Source organism: Sinohyriopsis cumingii, chromosome 8 (assembly GCF_028554795.1).
Source record: "Sinohyriopsis cumingii isolate HCF-2022 chromosome 8, ASM2855479v2, whole genome shotgun sequence".
NCBI lineage: Eukaryota > Metazoa > Mollusca > Bivalvia > Unionida > Unionidae > Sinohyriopsis > Sinohyriopsis cumingii.
Genome location: NC_142968.1, coordinates 41,258,579 through 41,279,242, shown reverse-complemented (window position 1 = coordinate 41,279,242; position 20,664 = coordinate 41,258,579). Strand labels below are relative to the sequence as shown.

At 33.9% G+C, this 20,664-nt stretch overlaps 1 protein-coding gene across 3 annotated transcripts in view; it reads right to left on the bottom strand.

Moving 5' to 3' along the window:
- LOC149793348 (uncharacterized) overlaps window positions 1-18,281 on the bottom strand; it is a 238,037-nt gene extending 219,756 nt beyond the window's left edge. For all 3 annotated transcript variants that reach the window (XM_089967332.1, XM_089967334.1, XM_089967333.1), the window contains exons 1-10: window positions 18,203-18,281; window positions 11,923-12,040; window positions 7,607-7,776; window positions 6,899-7,086; window positions 6,150-6,275; window positions 5,096-5,317; window positions 4,607-4,755; window positions 3,272-3,383; window positions 2,022-2,143; window positions 814-1,011 (exon numbers count right to left, since the gene is read on the bottom strand). In XM_089967332.1, the coding sequence (XP_089823458.1) occupies window positions 814-1,011; window positions 2,022-2,143; window positions 3,272-3,383; window positions 4,607-4,755; window positions 5,096-5,317; window positions 6,150-6,275; window positions 6,899-7,086; window positions 7,607-7,776; window positions 11,923-12,020 (1,385 nt within the window). In that variant the 5' untranslated portion in view covers window positions 12,021-12,040; window positions 18,203-18,281. The remainder of the gene's footprint in view (window positions 1-813; window positions 1,012-2,021; window positions 2,144-3,271; window positions 3,384-4,606; window positions 4,756-5,095; window positions 5,318-6,149; window positions 6,276-6,898; window positions 7,087-7,606; window positions 7,777-11,922; window positions 12,041-18,202) is intronic.
- Between the last annotated feature and the right edge of the window lie 2,383 nt (window positions 18,282-20,664).

Below are 20,664 nucleotides of genomic sequence, written 5' to 3'. Positions count from 1 at the left end.
TGAATATCAATATTCCCATTATTACTAGCAAATATCAATATTCCTCATTACTAACAAATATTAATATTCCCCACTATTACAAATGAATATCAATATTCCCATTATTACTAGCAAATATCAATATTCCTCATTACTAACAAATATTAATATTCCCCACTATTACAAATGAATATCAATATTCCCATTATTACTAGCAAATATCAATATTCCTCATTACTAACAAATATTAATATTCCCCACTATTACAAATGAATATCAATATTCCCATTATTACTAGCAAATATCAATATTCCTCATTACTAACAAATATTAATATTCCCCACTATTACAAATGAATATCAATATTCCCATTATTACTAGCAAATATCAATATTCCTCATTACTAACAAATATTAATATTCCCCACTATTACAAATGAATATCAATATTCCCATTATTACTAGCAAATATCAATATTCCTCATTACTAACAAATATTAATATTCCCCACTATTACAAATGAATATCAATATTCCCATTATTACTAGCAAATATCAATATGTACCTTATCACTCAATACATATTTCAATGATACAATTTACATGAAATCCAAAGCTACAATTTATGAGTCTGACATAAAAGACCTTTCACATTCTGTCAACTGCTGTACTGAATAAATAAAAAGAGAAATAGGTGTGACAAAATCTCTGCCACATTTTGTGTGGGCAGGTTGTGGGGTAGATCTAACTCTCAGGACCAAAGATATGTGCAGGAGATTCACCAGCCAAGCCTTGTTCTGGCATTAAATTATATTGCCTCAGGTTTTATGTTGTACCTTTCCATGAAGCTGTTAAGTAGATCAAAACATGCAGCATTCCTTGGGGGCCAAGGACTGTCTGTCCACAATTCATCTTCATCTACTGCACTGCTGCCTGAGTGTCCCTCACTGAGACCCAATCCATATTTGGGAGTGAAGGCATGTGGACCATACATCTTTGTCAGAAACAGACTACCAGCCTGGGGTCTAGAAGCTCTATGAATGGAAGAAAGGCATAAAATATAATATTTTAAAACTGATTTTAGATAATTATACATCAAAAATATATGTTTTCAATAATAAATTTAAGATTGCAAGAAAACATGAACAATTTTTTCATTTTGTAATTTATTATCAAATATATGAACTATTAAAAAAGTGCAGCACACAAACCCAATCAATTCCTACCAGAATACAAGTACTGTTTAACACATCTATCATCTTTCATGACTGACAATGCTCCAATGACAATTTACTTTGGGTAACGTGTTCATTATAAGCAGAATTTAGTTCTTAGCATGGTTGTTGTAGCGTTTAACACCATTTTTCAGCACACGATAGGCTATACATGGCGGCCAGTATTAATGGTGGAGGAAGAACCCTGAAAAACCCAGGGAAGAACCACCGACCCATGAGAAGCTACTGGCAGGCTTTCCCACGTACCCACGCTAGCCGAGCCTTGGACTCGAACCCACGCAGACAGAGGTGAGATAGCAGTGATCCGTAACGGAGAGCGCTTTAGACCACTCGGCCACTCGGGGCCCCAGTTCTTAGCATGGAAGGGGAAAAAAACAAGTTTGTAAAGCAATATATATAAGATTAAATTAAAAATAAAATTCTGTATCATGACGCAATATTCTACTTGCTGAACACTAATAATGAATACCATAGAAATAAACAACAAAATGTCCAATTAACTACGAATTAAGAGGATGGTCTAACATGGGAATAAATCTTCCATTCAGAAGACAAACAAATGAGCCAAAAAGTTACTGCCGAAGAATGGTACTTCTTTTTAATAAATCAGGTTATTATATACTACGAGAGGAACATATATTCCTACAAAAAAAAAGGCTGATGCTCCAAGTTTATAAATTAGTAATAAATGAAAGTTGAACCATTACATTAACTCCTGGATAAACATGAATATGCCATATTTTTCTTTTTTTGGTGGGGATATCAGTCACTGTGCCAGTTTAATAATTGAAGAAAAATAAAACTCTTACAGTCTCTCTGCATTCTCTGCTAGATTTCTATCATTTTGTTCATCAGCTTTCTCCTTGAAGTCCAAGTAAGTCCCTCTGAAGCCAGCACACACCCGCAGGGCTTCCTTCAACTTTGAAAAGGACTGGAAAAACAGATTATGCAACAGATTATAAACACATGAATGTCAAAATTTTGCTACTCAAAAATTTACTTCTACTCAGCCAATTAGGATACAGGTAATTTCATATAAGAATGATGAAAGAATTCACACAATGAAAATCTAACACATATCATGGGACCAGAACTTGTGATGGAGGAATTTGTAATTAAGAAAGTTATGGGCTCTTTACAAATGCATTCTTAAATATGGTGCATTAAAAATTACATATTGAAATGGCAAATTTTATATCAAGTATCATATATGCTCACTTATAAGTCAAGCCTCACTGCAAATAACAAAGATCCTGATCTGCCAAAGCATAACGCACCTGCAGATCAAGGTCTATGCTGTTTGTTCTACTCATTACTCCTAAAAAACTGCACAGATCCAGATTTGACAGTGCATTACGTGACAACAGATCTGGGTATTTGCAGTTTGCAGTTGGACTTGTCTCATAAGTGAGTATATACAGTAACTGGAAAGAGAACCTACTCAAATGAACAAAATCTACCTAAACAGTACAAAAAAAGCAAACAACTGATGACCTATAGTGGTATATACTTTTCCCCAATGACTCCGAGATGGACTCTATTTAACAGAGCTTACTTGCTTATTACAAGGGCACTCACTCCATAACAAATGTTATCATAGCAACTTAACTGATTTCACTTCTGTAAGTAATGTATTCTTCCATGCTAAGAACTAAGTTCTGCTTATAATGGACACATTACCCAAAGTAGAAAATGGAAAAAGTATCACAGAAGCTAATCTGAGAGTACACAATGTGATGATGAATCTTAATCTGGACTGTCAACAATATTAAGCATTAACCAGGATCGTATGTAGGACTGAAAATTGGGGATGGGGAGGAATGGGACATTCCCTCATCCATGTGAAGAAAAAACAATTCTATCCCCATAGAATTGTTTATTCTTCACATGGATGAGGGAATAAAGGAAACTAAGACAGTGTTTATAAAGTAAACTAAGACAGGGATTGCCAATATTATGCAAGATTTTCATACATTCTGTTTCGAGCACCATGTATCCATCAATCAAGCATCACAGAATAGATCCAGATGAGCTAATGCAATGCTAGACTAATTCTTACCTCCAGTGGCTCTCTGAGTATATCCTCTCCTACCAAGGCTATTGCTCTATGTACAACTTCATTAGACATGAGTCTGAGAAGGTTATTGAACTTGTCCATCTGATGGTAGTATCTGGAATTTAAAAAAAAACAGAATTCTGACCAAGTTAAAAGAATTGAGACAAGGGTCACTGGTAACTTCTGTGACACTTAATTATTCTAGAACAAGGTACAAATGACTGAAAATATTGCACTCAGCTTTCATTATGAGTAATTGTAATTAAGTTGGAATGAGGTTTTATAATGCAAAGATAACACATTTCTTCAAGAAAGATAAAAAAATTTTACTGTCAGTGTTTCCATTCCGAAACCCAACAGGTTTCTTTACAACTATAGTGGCCCTTCTCTTGAATATCCCCTTGACCAATGTCCATCCACTTTTTATGGCCATGACAATTTCGTGTTCAAATGTACCTATCAAGGATGGACACCCCTCTAACGTGAAAGAGCATATTGGTCCAAAAACAATCAAATTTACATCATGCAAGTGGACACATAATGGGGTCTAAAGATGGAAATATCATCAACAATACATATTTCATAAATATTATCCACATCTTTGTGATCCCTTCATTGAAAGATTGCCCCTTTCATAAGGCCTCTTTTGTGCTGTATTAGGGATGGCCTTATAAGATGGGAACTGCTGTACAGACCAGGAGTTATATAAGGCAAGTGGAAAAAATCATAATGACACAAAAAAAGAAATAGAAATGTACAGAATGTAATAATTAAAAAGATTAATTTCAACTTCCAATTTCATTACTGAAACAACCTCAGGTTCCTAAGGGGTGAATGAACAAGCAGTACTAAATAATCTTTTATAATGTAACTCAAATGGTGATTATTCAGCATGTTTGCAAAATTATTATGTTACTGGCAATATATTCAAAATGTAACATTACAGACCTTTTAAAAAGTATTTTCTTTTAATTATTCTGCATGGTGAGCAGATTCTTGGGGCTACAGTTATGGTCTTCCATCATATCATAATCCAGTTTTCACCTTTGATCTCAAACAAACTTAAAGCTATAAAGGGGAAGGGAAAGTTTGATGAAAAACTTAAAATACTGCTTTGTGACCCTGACCTTAAAGACAGGATCATAATTTTTGGGGTGACACATCTTCTAAAGATAATATATAAGTATACTAAATTACATACCTTAACCACAAAGATCTTGAAAACTCATGAGTCAAAATGAAAGTGTGTGGGAAGGATAGACAGAACTACAAATTCTACAGTGTATATCCCCCACATTTGGAAAAAGACAGAAACACAAATTATATGTTATAACTTACGTGGAATTGGACCATACAAGAAAGAGAACCTGCATAAGAGGTTTGAAGAGCTGTAACATTTCCTTCGGGTCCAGTGATTGGTGCAACTGGTCCAGTAACCACCTCATGGTACTGAGAAACCGCAGGATGCGATTGGTGTCCAACACAGCCTATTTTCAAGAGAAGGTATTATCCTAGTATTCATACCAACTTTGAAAACAAAATTGTATCACAAGATATTAGCATACTAGCCATCTGGATGAAAATAAGTCAAAATGTAGATGAATCAGAGTATTTTGCATACCACTAAAAAAAATGACTAAAATCCTCAAATCTGTTATCCCCATTCTTAACACATTTGTAACAACTTTTTTCAAATGTCACAGATATCATGTCATGCATATTCACACGACTGTTTACATAGGTTTGGTACTAAGCATGCAGATAATAAAAAACTTTGTCAAATAAATGAATATTTTCAAAGGAATTGAAAGTAGAGAGAAACCTTACTCTATTGACATCTTTCCTGACATGGCTAAAGGAGTTTGCATACTGGCTTTGGGCTTGCTCTAGATTTTGTAAAATATCCTTTGCAACTGGGGATTCCAACTGACGCAAAATCGACTGGAGTCGTCCAAGCTGTCTTTCCCACATTTTGATTTCATCAAGCGGGCTAGGTTCTGGGCCAAAGTGATGGAACAAGTCTACTATTGGATCATGTTTCAATACACCCTAGAAAGAATATGAAAAATCATTTACTGTACACAAAATATTCAAATTACATGAAGCAGTTATCGAAACATTCAACAACATGATTTAAAGAATGCAAGGACTAATGTAGAACTATCAACTCGAAAAGACTTCATAATAACAAGAACAAACAAAAATCAACATATAAACCTTCTGAATATTATTATATATCATATTATATTACACCTGTACTCAGAAACTACACATAAAACTCCCTGTTATGAATACTTTAAATGTCGGTGTGTAAGTAGGCATGCTTTTTTTGCATGCATAAAAGTCTCATGTCATTCTAGACTCTGCCAAAGGTGATGAAAGGTCCTGTAATATATTTATGTGCCTATTTAGCAAAATAAGGTAAATATATACTGTCTTTCCTCACTCTCTTATCTACTCAAGAATCCTTGTGTAAAGTCAATGTCAACATATTACAGTTTGAAGCAGAAATCTCTTACAATAAGCCAATGTTGAAATAAAAGCCTAACCCAACATGTTTAAAACTGTAGTAAATAGAGGAGTTAGGTCGCTTTAGAGATTGATAAGGACCTCAACACTTTTCTCTATTTTGTTATGGCCCCCACTACTTATTAGGACAATTACTGCAAAATATACTTGTTTTTAACAAACAGTACATGGGCTGGCTCATTCTGTTCATAATATGCAAGTGTCCTCTGTTTTAAAACTATTGGCATTTGAGAGAGAGTCAGATAATAACAGAAATGGTACTATAAAATGTATGTTTGTTAACAGCCCTTGTCCACTAAATTCAAGTGTCAGTAAGTATAGATTCAAATGTATTTCAGTACTTGTGTAATACCTTGATCTGTTTGATCCAGCCAAGCACTGTGGTTTCCAGAACATGTAAGACAGATCCCCTCCTGCTAAGGGATGCGGCAGCCTCTGCCAACACCTCAATGGATGGCAAATTCAGGATTATCCTTCCCTAGAAGAGATGAATGTATAATAATAATCTTATTTAAAATCTAACAATTTTACCTTATACTTTCCTTATGAAACAATTCTTTAATTCATTCAGGAACACTAACAGACACTGATTTGAGAATACACTGACATTTGAGGTGTAAAACCTTCAGTGCTCTTTAAAATTATTGAATACAGCTCAACTATTCTTGTATGAAATGCAACAGAGCAAGATTTTCTATGTGCCACAAATAATTTTTTATTAATGCTGCTCAAAATATTTTCAAGGATGTAGAGTGCTAAAGGTACTTAATCTAATTAAAGACAGGTAATGAACAAAAATGAAGTGTATAGTTTGTGTTGAAAATTAGTTAATCAAATTACCAATTAGTGGGATGGTACATTTAAAAAAATTAACTGACCCTTTCCCTTTATGTTTAATTATGCAATACTAACGTGTGGAATAAAAGGTTAAAATAAACTAGCAAATATAAAAATGTGAATTGCTGGAAAAAAGATATTTAAATTTCAATGCACCTGGTTCATATCTTTCTTGTAACTTCCAAACAATTGATAATCTACTTGTTTGCCAGTCAATCTCTCACCTACCATTCCATGCTGTCACATCAATATGGTTACACTTACATCTACATGCCCTTGTGTAATTTCCACAACTGACATCAATCTATGCAGAACATCCATAACCTTGTCTCCCCCAGCCAAAGCCAAGTTGGCCTGATTGGTACACAGCATAGGGAGGTAAACCTCACGAACAACAAGCTCCAGGTGTTCAAGAGGAACATCGGGACAATCAATGTAAAACACCTCATTCCCTGAAAAATGTGTAGATGTATTATTATAACTGGCCACTGTCAATTTGCAGAAAATGTAAGATATAGTGGACTTTATTACTAAATGGACCTCCTACATCTCAGCAATCTAATAATGGCATTTATTTTGCTCCAAGAGTAACATTACGAGTTGCTTGGTTCATCAAACATTTTTAATATGACTTAAAAATCAGTCTGAATGATTTCAAAGAAAAGCATGAAATTAAATTTGTTTATCTTAATATCTGGTTACTCTACTGTTTCAATTGAAATCCATGTGCTGACTGAATGGAACTTGATTATTTCAATCTGCAACAAAATAGTAACTAAACAAACAAAAATGACAAAGAATCAATTCTGTAATATGTCAAAATACTCCTCGTTTACAATTTCTCTGTGAAAAAAATACACATCCAAATGTATATAAATTTTGAATATAAATCAAGCAGACAGATTCAACAAACAAAAGATATATAAACCCTCCATATACAAACAAAGCAAAGAATTGAAACAAACTGCTTACCAATATTATCTTTAGTGAGTTTGGTACCAGCTGTGGATTTCAGAAAGAAAATGGATTTAAACTTCAGGTCATGTGGAGGAATCAGTGATGCTGTGAGCTGGCGTGGAGGACGGACATACACAAACAAACGCTTGCAATCTTCATTGTTGATAAACTCGTAAAAGGCCAGCCTGAAATTGAAACACAAGGTTCAATATTAAACAAACAAACATTTGGATTCACATTATCACAGAGTTATCTGTAACAAAAGTTAATTATTGGTTGCCCAACTCATACCAAATATTCTTCAAAAATTAAAGGTTGCTATAACCATAAAAATAAAGTGAAGCAAAATACAGTCAAACCTGTCAATAGCCATTTTTTTTCAATTTGAGCATGTACAATTCTAAAATCATAACTTTGTTAAAAATATATATCCTTTACTATACAAACTTTGAGAGAGAACTTACTAGCATGTGTGTAGCAAACGATCTAAATGATTCAAAGCAGCAATAGCTAAAATTAAACAGGGTGCATGCTGGACTCTAATATTTAGGAAAACTGACCTTTCTCTCCAAACAAAATAGAGTAAAATTGGCAAAACTAGGGAGAAATGAGTGCTTAGAGTTACAAATACAAGATCAAAATAGTCACTTTAACCATCTGTTTTTGCAGGTTGATATGTCAGATGATTCAAATGCTACTGAACTACTATTAAATTTGATACAAAATTAAAACATTTATCTTACTTTTGCTTCACTATAGTTGCTGTTATAACATAAATTGAAAACTCAGAAAATACGTTAAACCTAAAATTAGGTTACAGTTCAAAATCAACAGTAGTTTCCACAGTGAAAGTCTTTTTTCCATATATTTACAACAAGAAATATAGGATAAAATGTTTAATTTTATTAACACTGGACCTGGATATGTTCACTAAGACATAATTCTCTTCTAAATTGGCAGCAAAAAGTACAATATTCCACGTTTTTTATTTTTAGAACATGTATGAATCTTCAACAGAAATTACAGATTGAAGCTATGTTTTGTGATTATCCCATTAGCACCAAAATTGATTAAAAAGCATAAAACTTTATTTTCTAATTGTCCACCTTTCACAGTGAATGGAAAATGTACACAAAGGTCATGTTTGAATGAAATGAAATCAATCGAGGGCTAAGTGAAATAGGTATCTGCACTTATTTAGATATATGATTATATACAAGCATGATTCAGATTTATACAAATTGCTTAAAACAATTTAATTTATTGTTTTTCAGTCAAGACTAAACAATGAAATTATCTGTCTAAAACAAAAAAAATTAGGATTAATAAACAGCTAAAATAAATGGTATTAAAGTTAACTGAACTATATATTTTTTAATGAAACTTACAGGCAGTGAAACCAACAATGTATTATTACTTACATGCTTTGGAGTTATGCAATGACTCTTGGGAATGCAAATATCATGTAATTAGGGGGCAGTAGCTGTATGTGTCTGAACTTCCCATACCTTTCTTGGGCTTGATTGTGCAAAGATATCTCACCTCAGTTTCACCAATATTAGTCTTAAGTCTAGAATTTGTTGGTGAAATTTTGGCCAGGAAAAAAATCTGAGTGAAATCAACAATTCAAAAGCTCACCTCTACAAAGGCTTTAATAGTCTCCAGTAGCCATCATTGTAAACATTAATTATCATGCAGAAACTAAGTTCACACAAAAGTGACCTTGGCAACAAAATGTTGGTCCCTTTTCTGATTAAGTTTTTGAGGGAAATTCTTTCTATTTACATTTTCAATTTGAATCTTTTTAGAATGTAATTTGTAATTGGCACTTTATACCAAATTTCAGTGAAATTTAAACAGGATCGGTAAAATTTATCATGATGATTCTGTGGGATAGTAAATATAAATCTTAATTGGAAGCCCAGTCACAGTGACCTATTTAATATGAATGTGGTACTAAGGGAGATGCATAAAATCATGCATACAATCATCTACTTTAATGATTCAGCATCAACAATGAAAACATGATTCAACCAAAGTCAGTAAAGCATATGAGTGATCAGTACTGATTCAGTCAGAAAAGCATGAGCCATGGTAATTCAGTTAGAAAAGCATAAGCCATGGTAATTCAGTTAGAAAAGCATGAGCCATCATAATTCAGTTAGAAAAGCATAAGCCATGGTAATTCAGTTAGAAAAGCATGAGCCATGGTAATTCAGTTAGAAAAGCATGAGCCATGGTAATTCAGTTAGAAAAGCGTCAGCAATCATAATTCAGTTAGAAAAGCATAAGCCATGGTAATTCAGTTAGAAAAGCATGAGCCATGGTAATTCAGTTAGAAAAGCATGAGCCATCATAATTCAGTTAGAAAAGCATGAGCCATAGTAATTCAGTTAGAAAAGCATGAGCCATGGTAATTCAGTTAGAAAAGCATGAGCCATGGTAATTCAGTTAGAAAAGCATGAGCCATCATAATTCAGTTAGAAAAGCATGAGCCATAGTAATTCAGTTAGAAAAGCATGAGCCATCATAATTCAGTTAGAAAAGCATGAGCCATGGTAATTCAGTTAGAAAAGCATGAGCCATGGTAATTCAGTTAGAAAAGCATGAGCCATAGTAATTCAGTTAGAAAAGCATGAGCCATGGTAATTCAGTTAGAAAAGCGTCAGCAATCATAATTCAGTTAGAAAAGCATAAGCCATGGTAATTCAGTTAGAAAAGCATGAGCCATAATAATTCAGTTAGAAAAGCATGAGCCATAATAATTCAGTCAGAAAAGCATGAGCCATGGTAATTCAGTTGGAAATGTATGAGCCATTTTATATCAATCAGAAAAGAATGAGCCACGGTAATTCAGTAGGAAAAGCACTGGCCTTGTAATCCAAAGACTGCAGGTTTGATACATGCCCATGCTAGCCTGAGTTGCTGAACTGTTGTGTCATTTAGAAAGTTAACTAGCTTCCATTTCCTTGGCATGATGTAGCCAATAATGTGTTAAAAGTACTGTTAAAACAAAAAAACTACACCAAGCCTCATGGTTCTAGGTATAACAAGAGGTGAAGGGGGTAAAAAAACAATATGGTCATGAGCTAAATAAAAAAGCTTAGCATAACCAAGAAAAATATCAAATGTAGGCCACAGTGACCATCTTTTGTTGTAAAGGTGTGATACTAATCTAGATACACACAATCATCACATTTGTTGATTCAGTCATGAACAGTGTTTGACGCTCTACCAAAGGCAATTAAACAGGAGTGACATTTACTCACTGGTTCTCTTCTACTTTGTTGAAAATTTCTTTTATATATAAGAAATATCACTATTTTTGTTCCTTTAAAATATATTTACAAATAAGAAGGCACAAGAATGCTTGATATTAGTGCAATTTAATGAAAAATATTTATCCTGGAAAAGTGCAATGTTTTACCAGCCTGGCATACAGTTCTGGCTCATAAGGATACAACTTGGGTGGGGAATAATACCATACCATGAATAATGCAATTCTTATGTTACGTGTTTAGGCTCTAATAAACAGTAACAAAAGAAAGAGTGAAGACAACAAGCTTTGTAAAATTTAACAAATAATTAATTTCCGTGGAAAATGTAAAAATGAAAAAATAAGAACTTATGGTTTTAAGAATCAAATACAAAAATAATCCAAGAATAATCCATGACTTAATTTTAGAAGTCCTAGTAATGAAATGTTCTAATCAATTCAGGTTCAAGTCCCGACAAAAGGTCCAAAATGGAAGGCGATGACGTATACTTAAGTCAATATAGCGCTGATGTGTTTCAGTCCTTTGTGAACCACAGAAAATAATATTCTTGTGTTTGAATTCCGAATAAAATTTAAATAAATGTCTTTGTCCAAGAATTCTGCGTGAGCACTCAAATATTTCCAGGAAAAAGAATTAGTCTTTTAGAATCCAAATAATTTGAATGAAAATTAATATGTAACTCCAAACAGGTCACAAACAAACACTATTTAATCTAACTACTGTGCAGTTTTGGAAAACCCAGACTTGCAAAATATAGGCTGTTTACAATCTAAAGTCACATACTCCCAGTATAACCTTGATTTTACTTGTCTCAGTGATTTCTGAATCAAGGTTGGGAACTAAGTCAAAAAAAGAAACTGTTTCTATTATTGGGTATTTATGAAAAGAGTCGGGTCAAACTGAAATTTGTAAAAAAAAATGCCAAATCAAGTAAAGAAGATTACAATACTTTGACATGTAATGAAATTACAAATAAAAAGATTTTAAAACTTACAAAAAATTAAATTAAATCGAATATAAAATAAATCAAATATACATAAGAGAATATGGTACCTATTTTCGTCATTAAGAAACATATTTTTAAGGTCTTCATTTCTTGGCCGTAAAGAGGAGCTGATCCTCGTCTCCAACCACTTCAACCTCTCATCCATCCTGCCTAATTTGTCATTCCCTGTAAAGAATGAAAACAGACATGTTACAATGTATCAACACAACAAAGAACTAGAAGTCTCCAGCAAAGCAGTATTATCCCCATCTTTAAATTAAAATTTTTTAATTTTTAAATGCTACTCCCCATCCATTACACACATATGCATAAGTCTCCACATCCCTTTAAACTCTGCAACCAAGATGAATCCAAATTTCAAAATGATTCTACAGACCAACTCAATCATGTGACATGCATGAGCACTTTAAAAATACACACATTTTTTAACAACAAATTGATAATATTTGTTTGCTTATAAATGATACCTAATATGAATATATAATTAAATACAAAAAAGAGACTGAAAGTGACACAATAACATGAGTGATATTAGGTACAGAAACTCATGGATGTGAAAATCCAATTTTCAACTTGTCTGATTTGTGCCACAATACTTCCAAGTAAAATTGCACACTGCAGTTATTCATGGGTTAGTAAATATTGGCCAAGAAATATCAGCAGTTTACTTGTCTAGAGACAAATTTTATAGATTGTCACACCTCTGAGAAACGTATTCAGTAATAAAATTAGCAAATTCCGGAATTATGGGGGGATAAAATGAAAACTGATTGCTGAAGAAATGAGAGATAAGGTTATTTGATGGTATTGATCCATCTGCCAAACCAAGAATGCATAACACTGGGGGGAAGGGTATTTCCATATTCATTAGTGGATTATGATTAGGTTTATAGGGAGATGCCATTTCAACCCATTTTTCCTTTTTCCAAATAAAATAGGATAGTTCTCAGTTTTTATAAAGGGAATACCTTTAATTCAATTCAAGCCCTAGTTAAATAGATTCTGGATCTACCCCTATAGATATTTACAGTGTATTCTCAGTCTAAAGCAATATATTTTGTACACCATGGAATGATCACTTGATTACCAACAAACTCTAGAACTTATGAATATAGACTAATTAAAGCAGGATTTTTAGATTCACCTTCCATTAACAGGAAAATTTAAAACACAGTTTCCTTCAATACAAAAATAAAAATAAAAATACATTTTAAACAAGAATTCAGTGGAACGCTATGTCTCACCTGCTCAACTGTGATATACCTTTGCCCAGGGTGAGAAGTATGTCTCAGAAACAAGTGCACCATCTCATTGCAGTAGAAAATAAGCTAAATTCAAGTAACTACTAGAGCATGAAAAGTAGGTTACTGTTACCTCCTTTTGACTGTGATGATCATTAACCTCGATGAAAAATTTACCAGGGATAGAAAAATCCACTGTCCAGGAGCCAAAACAACCAAAAATAAAAGCCAGGCAACTATTTTGTATAATGCGAAAGCCCAGTTGGGCAATTCAAAACTATTATTATAAAATAATAATCTTTAAATTTATACTGAAATTTTCCCCTTTTTTTATAGTGAAAAACATTTGACAATTTAATTGTCACTCTGGATACCTTTCTCTGGGTGCAAGAATTGTTTACATAATTCCCCAGTTAAGTGTCGGGTGATTTCTGTCACTTCAAAACCACACTAATACACATGTGTTCAATACTTATTATATGATTATTAACAAGTAATCACAGTCCTGACATCTGAAAAGTAATAACTATGGGGGCACTCACCAGTTATTATGTACTTTTGAGACAGTCACATATGTAAGGTGAAGTTGTTCACATTTAAAACATGCACAATGGAGAGAATGTTGGCATACCTCTATGCTACATTAATGTAATGTGGATGATATTTCTTTGGATATTGTACTTTTGGAAATTGTAAATGATTTAAGCACACTGCTAACTAAAATGACTGCTCCCTTGTGCTAAAAAATCAGCCTGAATTAGGCTAAAGTACACTATCCATAGCAGATATTAAAATAGGGAAAATGAATTTTGCCAGTCTAGACAATACCAGCTTTTGAAAGTGCAATGAATGAATTACCAAATATATAAAATGTAAAAAAAGTTATCAGCTCTTTTTTATACAATTTACCTCTGAAGTTCAGGAAGTGAAAATGACCAAGTAGAGCTAGAACATTTTTGAAAGGTGCACATCTGGAGTAAGGCCAAGCTGTATACTCTATAACCCATAGTACACCCATCAATCATACATGAAAATAAAGGGAATTAAAGGTTCTTTGAATTATACCTAAGATATACAAGGTCTTTTTTAAATAGCCAGTATAACCAGTGAGGAAACCTGGGGAAATTCTTTTTCTTTAAAATTCTAACCCTATGCAAAATACAAAACTTTAGAGCACCACCTATGCTTTGCAGGTAAGTAAAAAAAAGTGTAGATCAATTAACATAAAATTGCTGATTTAAAACATTTTCCAGTCTTTAAGGTAACCTTGATTCAACAGGTGTTTGATAGCACATAAACGCATGAAAGGTAATATAATGCTGAAGCAATAAGTGAAAAAGGCTGACCTGGCCTGGATTGGATAAGATTCAAACCTGTGCATTAACTTATTTTACATAGTATTTAATAGTTCTTTAAATCTTGGCTTGAATTTGGTTATGATGTGGAGAACTTAAGTGACTTAAATCTTTATAATGGCATGTCTGGTGTAGATGGAAAAATAGTTCCAAGTAGTTCAATTTTTCAAGCTCAAAAAAGAGTGGAAAAAATGTTTATCAAAACCTTTATTGAAGCATAACCAAGCCTTTACACATGCAAGAAATTAAGCCAAGTATCCAATATAGACAAATTATTACAACTGCTCCATGATTTAGGCAAATACACACCTAAGCATAACTATTGGAAAAGTCCTTTACACTACACTCAACATATCTGCATGTACAATGTTGCAGGAAATGAATTTTCTTAATTCAGATATAATTTTCAAATTTTGGCTATCCACCATCCATCCATCCTAAATCTCCACCTATTTCATCAATTAACAACTCAGCTATTTTTCATATTTGATAGTTATCAGAGATCTCGGAAACGCTTAATTACGCATATTTGGACACCAATTTTTGATCTGGGATGCAGAAAATCCCTGAGGCGGGAGTCCTCCGTACGCATGTATTAGGTGTGCGGCAAATTTCAAAGACTTGATAGTCCTGCTTCAGCCACATGCTTTGTGAGAAAATGTTTTGCTGTGCTGATATTTACAATGACAGAATTCATTGACTGAAAGATCCCTTAATGTACATACATGTTGCCATTATATGAGTACATCAAAAAGAACATGATGCAATAGCTGGGCGACAAGATCAAAGGCTTTGACTGGCGGCCGGATGCGAAAATGTACTGATATTTACAGTGATTGAATTCAGAGTCAGAAAGACCCAGAGATGTACATGTGGTCATTTATAAAAGTACATCAAATAAACAAACTTAGCTTTCGTTATTGTGTTCATTTCCAAATGTATCAGAATAAGTAGTGCACGAGAATCAAGACATGTTGAGACTTAGACAAAATGCCATTCGTAAATTTGGATAAGTATTTTGGGGTTAAACGGCAAACTTACAAAGATTATAACGAGATTCAGAAGAGTGCTAAAGCTGCTAGAATTGATAGTTCGGATAGGACAGTAGCTAAGTGTAAGAAAGTGTGTGATGCCTAGCTTAGTGTTTGGAATAAGTCCTAATTTGGATTGACAAAATTTAGTATCACTCTGATGGACAAAAAATAGCTATTTAAGAGGTACATTGACTGACCATACTTTTTTTTTAAATGCAGCTCGCCTTAGCCAGTTAGTTCTAGTGTTGTGGCAAAATGTATTCATCAAGACATCAGTAGCTAGACCTAGTTTTGATATCAATTACATTGACAAACAAACTCCTGCCCATTCACATGCATTATGTTTTGATAGCTGATTGATCATTAACCCTTTTCCAAGTAAGGTAGCAACTATCAATTTCCTGCATGATACCCTTTAATGACAAAACATACAAACATGTGTTTTAAGATCAGAATCAGTGATCTGGATATATATTAACTGCCTCTTGTATACTATTTTGTCATAAAATTAGTTTGAAACTATAAGTGAACCAGTAGGCCTAACTGGAAATAATGGCGGACTTTGCTAAGTCTGGGATGTACCAGTTTATTAGATTGTCTGTTTTCGGAAATCATCAGGCAAATATTTTCAGAAAAATATACAGATCATTGAAAGCAAAGCAAAGGTATTATTTTATTTAAGATTTAACTTTAAAATGCAAATTGTGTAGGTCAGAAACATATGGGACAATGCTATGTTGTGGAATTCACGAGATGCACTTTATTAAGGTCTAATCTGTTTTCTGACCTGACACATATTTGCGAAAATACGGGAAAAAACAGCAAATAAGATACTATTTAACCATTGCCTAACATTACTAAAAGGATGTAGACAAATAAATAAACCATAAATTTGCAATCCTACCAATGGACTGATGTAATGAAACTATATTAAAGCGAGTGATTACATTATGAAAACCTCTCCATCTAAAAATAGATGCACTCACGTCTGTGTTGATTCTGTAGGAAAGAAGGGACTGCAACTTTTGATGGTGGGATTCCTATTTTTACCAAATTGTGAGTCCTGTACTCCTAGTTTTAAAATCCTAGCGAGACCTCTGGTTATATATTAAAAAGAAACCCTTTGACTGGTTACTAAAATAATACTTTTCTACAAAGTAAAGTCAAAATGTTTTAGTCAGATTTTACTTATTGTGATGTCTTTTCTCTAATAAATTCAAATTCTCACAAAAGAAATGGACCTGTTTTCAAGTTTCATTGGCCTACATTTCAGTTGACTGGAAAGCGATAAAAGCCAGGAATGCCGAAATTGGGGTAAGTTGAAGTATTATTCTTTAATGAAATGAATAAAAATATATTATGCCTAAACGGTAAGCAACTTTTCATTTCATTCAAGAAACATATTCCCCACATGAACCTACTTGAACATACTTCAGCATACCTCAACTACCGTCACATTTTAACAAATTCAAATATCTGTCAACGGAACATGAAAATGCGTACATTTGCTAGTGTCAGATTTTAATACCACCAGGATAAAACCAGCATAATAAGTATATTAATTACATATCAATTTGTGGAAAAGTGCTGATATGGGTTGCCAAGTGTGTGAGATATTCCTAAAACTTTGATTACTCATTCTGATGGCAACCAACATCGGGAACACACTATACAAGCCTGTTATTTGGGTAGTAAGACACAGCACTAGAACAAAAATAACAAGTGCTATGTCTTACATTGTAGGACTAACTGTATGCACACCATAAAATTCGTGATATTCCTCTGTACAATTGTCTACATTATTTTGCTAAACACAGACATTTTGCTATGAGTCACTTCTAACATCTGGATCTCTTAAATGCATAAAAGCAACATTATTTGCAATTGCATGCGAAAGTGTCAATTCATCTATTTCTGTTTTTAGCTCTTTCAATGTAGTCCGATAAATCAACCCCATAAATCTGTGTTGATACTGATGGACATTTTTGTGGGTCTTATGTCACCTGTTCATTAATATGTGCAATTTTGCTGCGTGCAAATCATTCCAGAACAAACATGCATATACTTTAGACATATACCGGTAATTGGTAATAGCCATATCAAGCACAAAATTCAAACTGGCCAAAGGACAGATGGTTGTGCCATTCCAGGTGGATTTACAAGTCACCCAACAGATGATTCGCTCAGGAAATATAATCTACATGTCACCAAAAGAACCCTTCAGCCGAAGGTATCGGCACAGCCACGAGAAATACCGGTGAGTATATAATATATACACCGATGTGTGCAGCCAAAAATGGATGCAGATAACTGCAGCTTTTAACGAATAGGTGATATCAGCCCCTCACCCTAAAATCAATGTCATCGCGGATAAAGGGCTGATTTATATGCCTAATTTCAATGTTGTTCAACATTTACACTGGAAAATTGTTGAAGGGATTGATGTCTACTGTTCACACAAAAATTAATGTTATTCTACTCTCTTTCCCAAACACAATCACACAGAAATACAAGTTCATGTCATACGCCACTCATCGCTGATTTCAGAGCACAATACCGTTAATACTGTATACAGCACAACATGATCATGGCCTAGGTCAGCTGAAACTACACTCGGAATTATACCCGACTCCTTTCAATATTCAAATAATTTGCACGTCCATCGCGAGAAATTAGCTTACACAAACTCTACATTACCTGTCGATGCAGTATATTTTCAAAACATACTTTCACAGCTGCAGATATCTCCCAACCAGTTTCAGCGCGTTTATTCGTACGCCATATTGTTTATTCATGTTGCTACCAGGAGATGACTGATTAGTAAAATTTATGCTGCTTTTCATTTAAGCTCAAAGTTTTTGCTTTCTTTCGTAAGATTTAAGATTAAATTCAATATACTATTTTCATAATAAATTTCATTAAAAACAAAAAGTTGATCAATGTTTGCATTGTGATTGAACGACATTTATATTTTTAGAACAGTATATGTATTACAAATAGCAGTTACGTAAACCAGGCTACGCATACAAGTTATACCTTTGTTCAAAAAGTATTGGTTTAGAACTACCGATACATACATATCTTACGCTACTACTGCCCGACAGCAGTGTATATCAAGTATATGTTGTAAATAGTAGAGGCCCATTACTACCCTTACTAAAGCTATAACTTTAAATGTAACTTTCTCGCAATTTATTGTGTGTTCCTCTGAGTTCAATGTTAACTTTGTTATCCTCTAGAAATAAAGTTATAATAATAATAATAATAATAATAACAATGATAATAATGAGGACTTTGTATAGCGCCTAATCTTTAGAAGCTCTAAGTGCTTTACAACATTAAACAACACCTATAAGATAATTAAAAAAAAAAACATATAATGATATGATTACAAAAACAAACACCATGAAATTAGAAAACATTAAAAAAAAACATGCTGAGAATATTTAAGGTAGGAAACATTATTAGGTCTTTAAGTTTGTTCTTGCAGTCGAAATAAGTGAGTTTTGGGAGCACTCTTGAATGTGATCACTGTGTCTTTGTGTCTAGGTTCAGTGTGCAATTCATTCCACGTTGCTGGGTCCTGGTATGCAAAAGAACGCTGTCCATATGACTTTGTTTTCATACTTGGAATAATAAGTATACTATTGTCAGAAGAGGAGCGTAAGTATCTTGCTGGTGTATACACATGGGTGAGGTCGGATAGGTATGTTGGACTAGAGTCCGACAGTGAAACATCGCACAGAGAACAAATTTTTTGTTTGATTCTGGTTCAAATGGATAGCCAGTGTAGGGTACAGAGAAGCGGGGAGGTGTGCTATGATCGTGGTACGCTAAATATGATCCGAGCAGCTGTGTTTTGAACCTTTTAAAGTTTCTGGAGCAGATATTGAGATGAACCAGACATAATTTAATTACAATAGTACAGTCTTGAAAGTACTAATGAACACACAAGTGTTTTAGTAGCATCAACTGAAAGATATTTGCTAACTGAGCTGATGCGTCTCAGCTCAAGATATACAGCCTTGCATATGTTCATGACATGTTGGTGCAATGTGAGAGTACTGTCCAGAGTAACACCTAGGTTTCGTACTGATTGTGTGAATTTAATGTTGGTGTTGCTGATATTTATTGTTTGAGGTAAAGGATGTGAATGAGAAAGTCTTTGTGCTGTGATCAGAATGGCCTCATCATTTATCTGCAGCTTGTTACATGTCATTCATGATTTCACATCAGAAATGCACCTCTCTACACCTTGGATGGTAGCATCAACTTCAGTTGGGTGGCTAGATTTGCATATTTGGGTGTCATCAGAGTACAATTGGTGAGAAACTGAATGATGATATGACACTTGAGAGCGACTGAGTGTACAGAATGAAGAGAACAGGTCCTAGAACACCCCCTGTGGAACATCACAACATAGATCAACTGGGCTGGAGTGTATTCCATTTGCAGATACAATTTGTGTCATGTTGACCAAGTAGGACTTGAACCACAGTAAGGCTGTATCATGAATGACAAATACATACTGGAGACGGTGAAGTAATATAGCATGGTCTATTGTGTCAAATGCTGCAGACAAATCAAGGAGGGTGGGAACTGTAATCATTCCGGCATCCAACGCAGAGAGAATGTCATTAACTACTTTTAGAAGAGTACTTTCAGTACTGTGGTAAGGGCGATATGCAGGTTGTACATTGCTAAAAAGACTGTTTGAATTTAAATGAGATACAAGCTGAGATAGAACCACCTTTTCTAAGATTTTTTTTATATGAATGGGAGATTAGAAACTGGGCGGTAGTTCTTTAAATCGTTATGGTCTAGTGTTGGTTTCTTCAGCAGAGGCTTTAAAATGGCAGTTTTCAAAAATGATGGGAATTCCCTGGAGGAGAGAGAGAGGTTTAATAACATCACTTAGTGAAGGCAATACTGGATCTAAGCACTCAAGCAGCACTGATGTTGGAATTGGATCAAGTTCACATGACTTTGGTGCACTCTTCATCAGGACTGTACGTACAAAATCCATAGAGACCGGTTCAAATGCTGCTAATGGTTGCCGCTCAAATTCCGTATCCCAACTATATGGTGACAACGAGTCAATTGAAGCTGTGGCGTCAAGCTTATTTCTAATGGTTTGTACTTTGTCACGGAAGAAATTT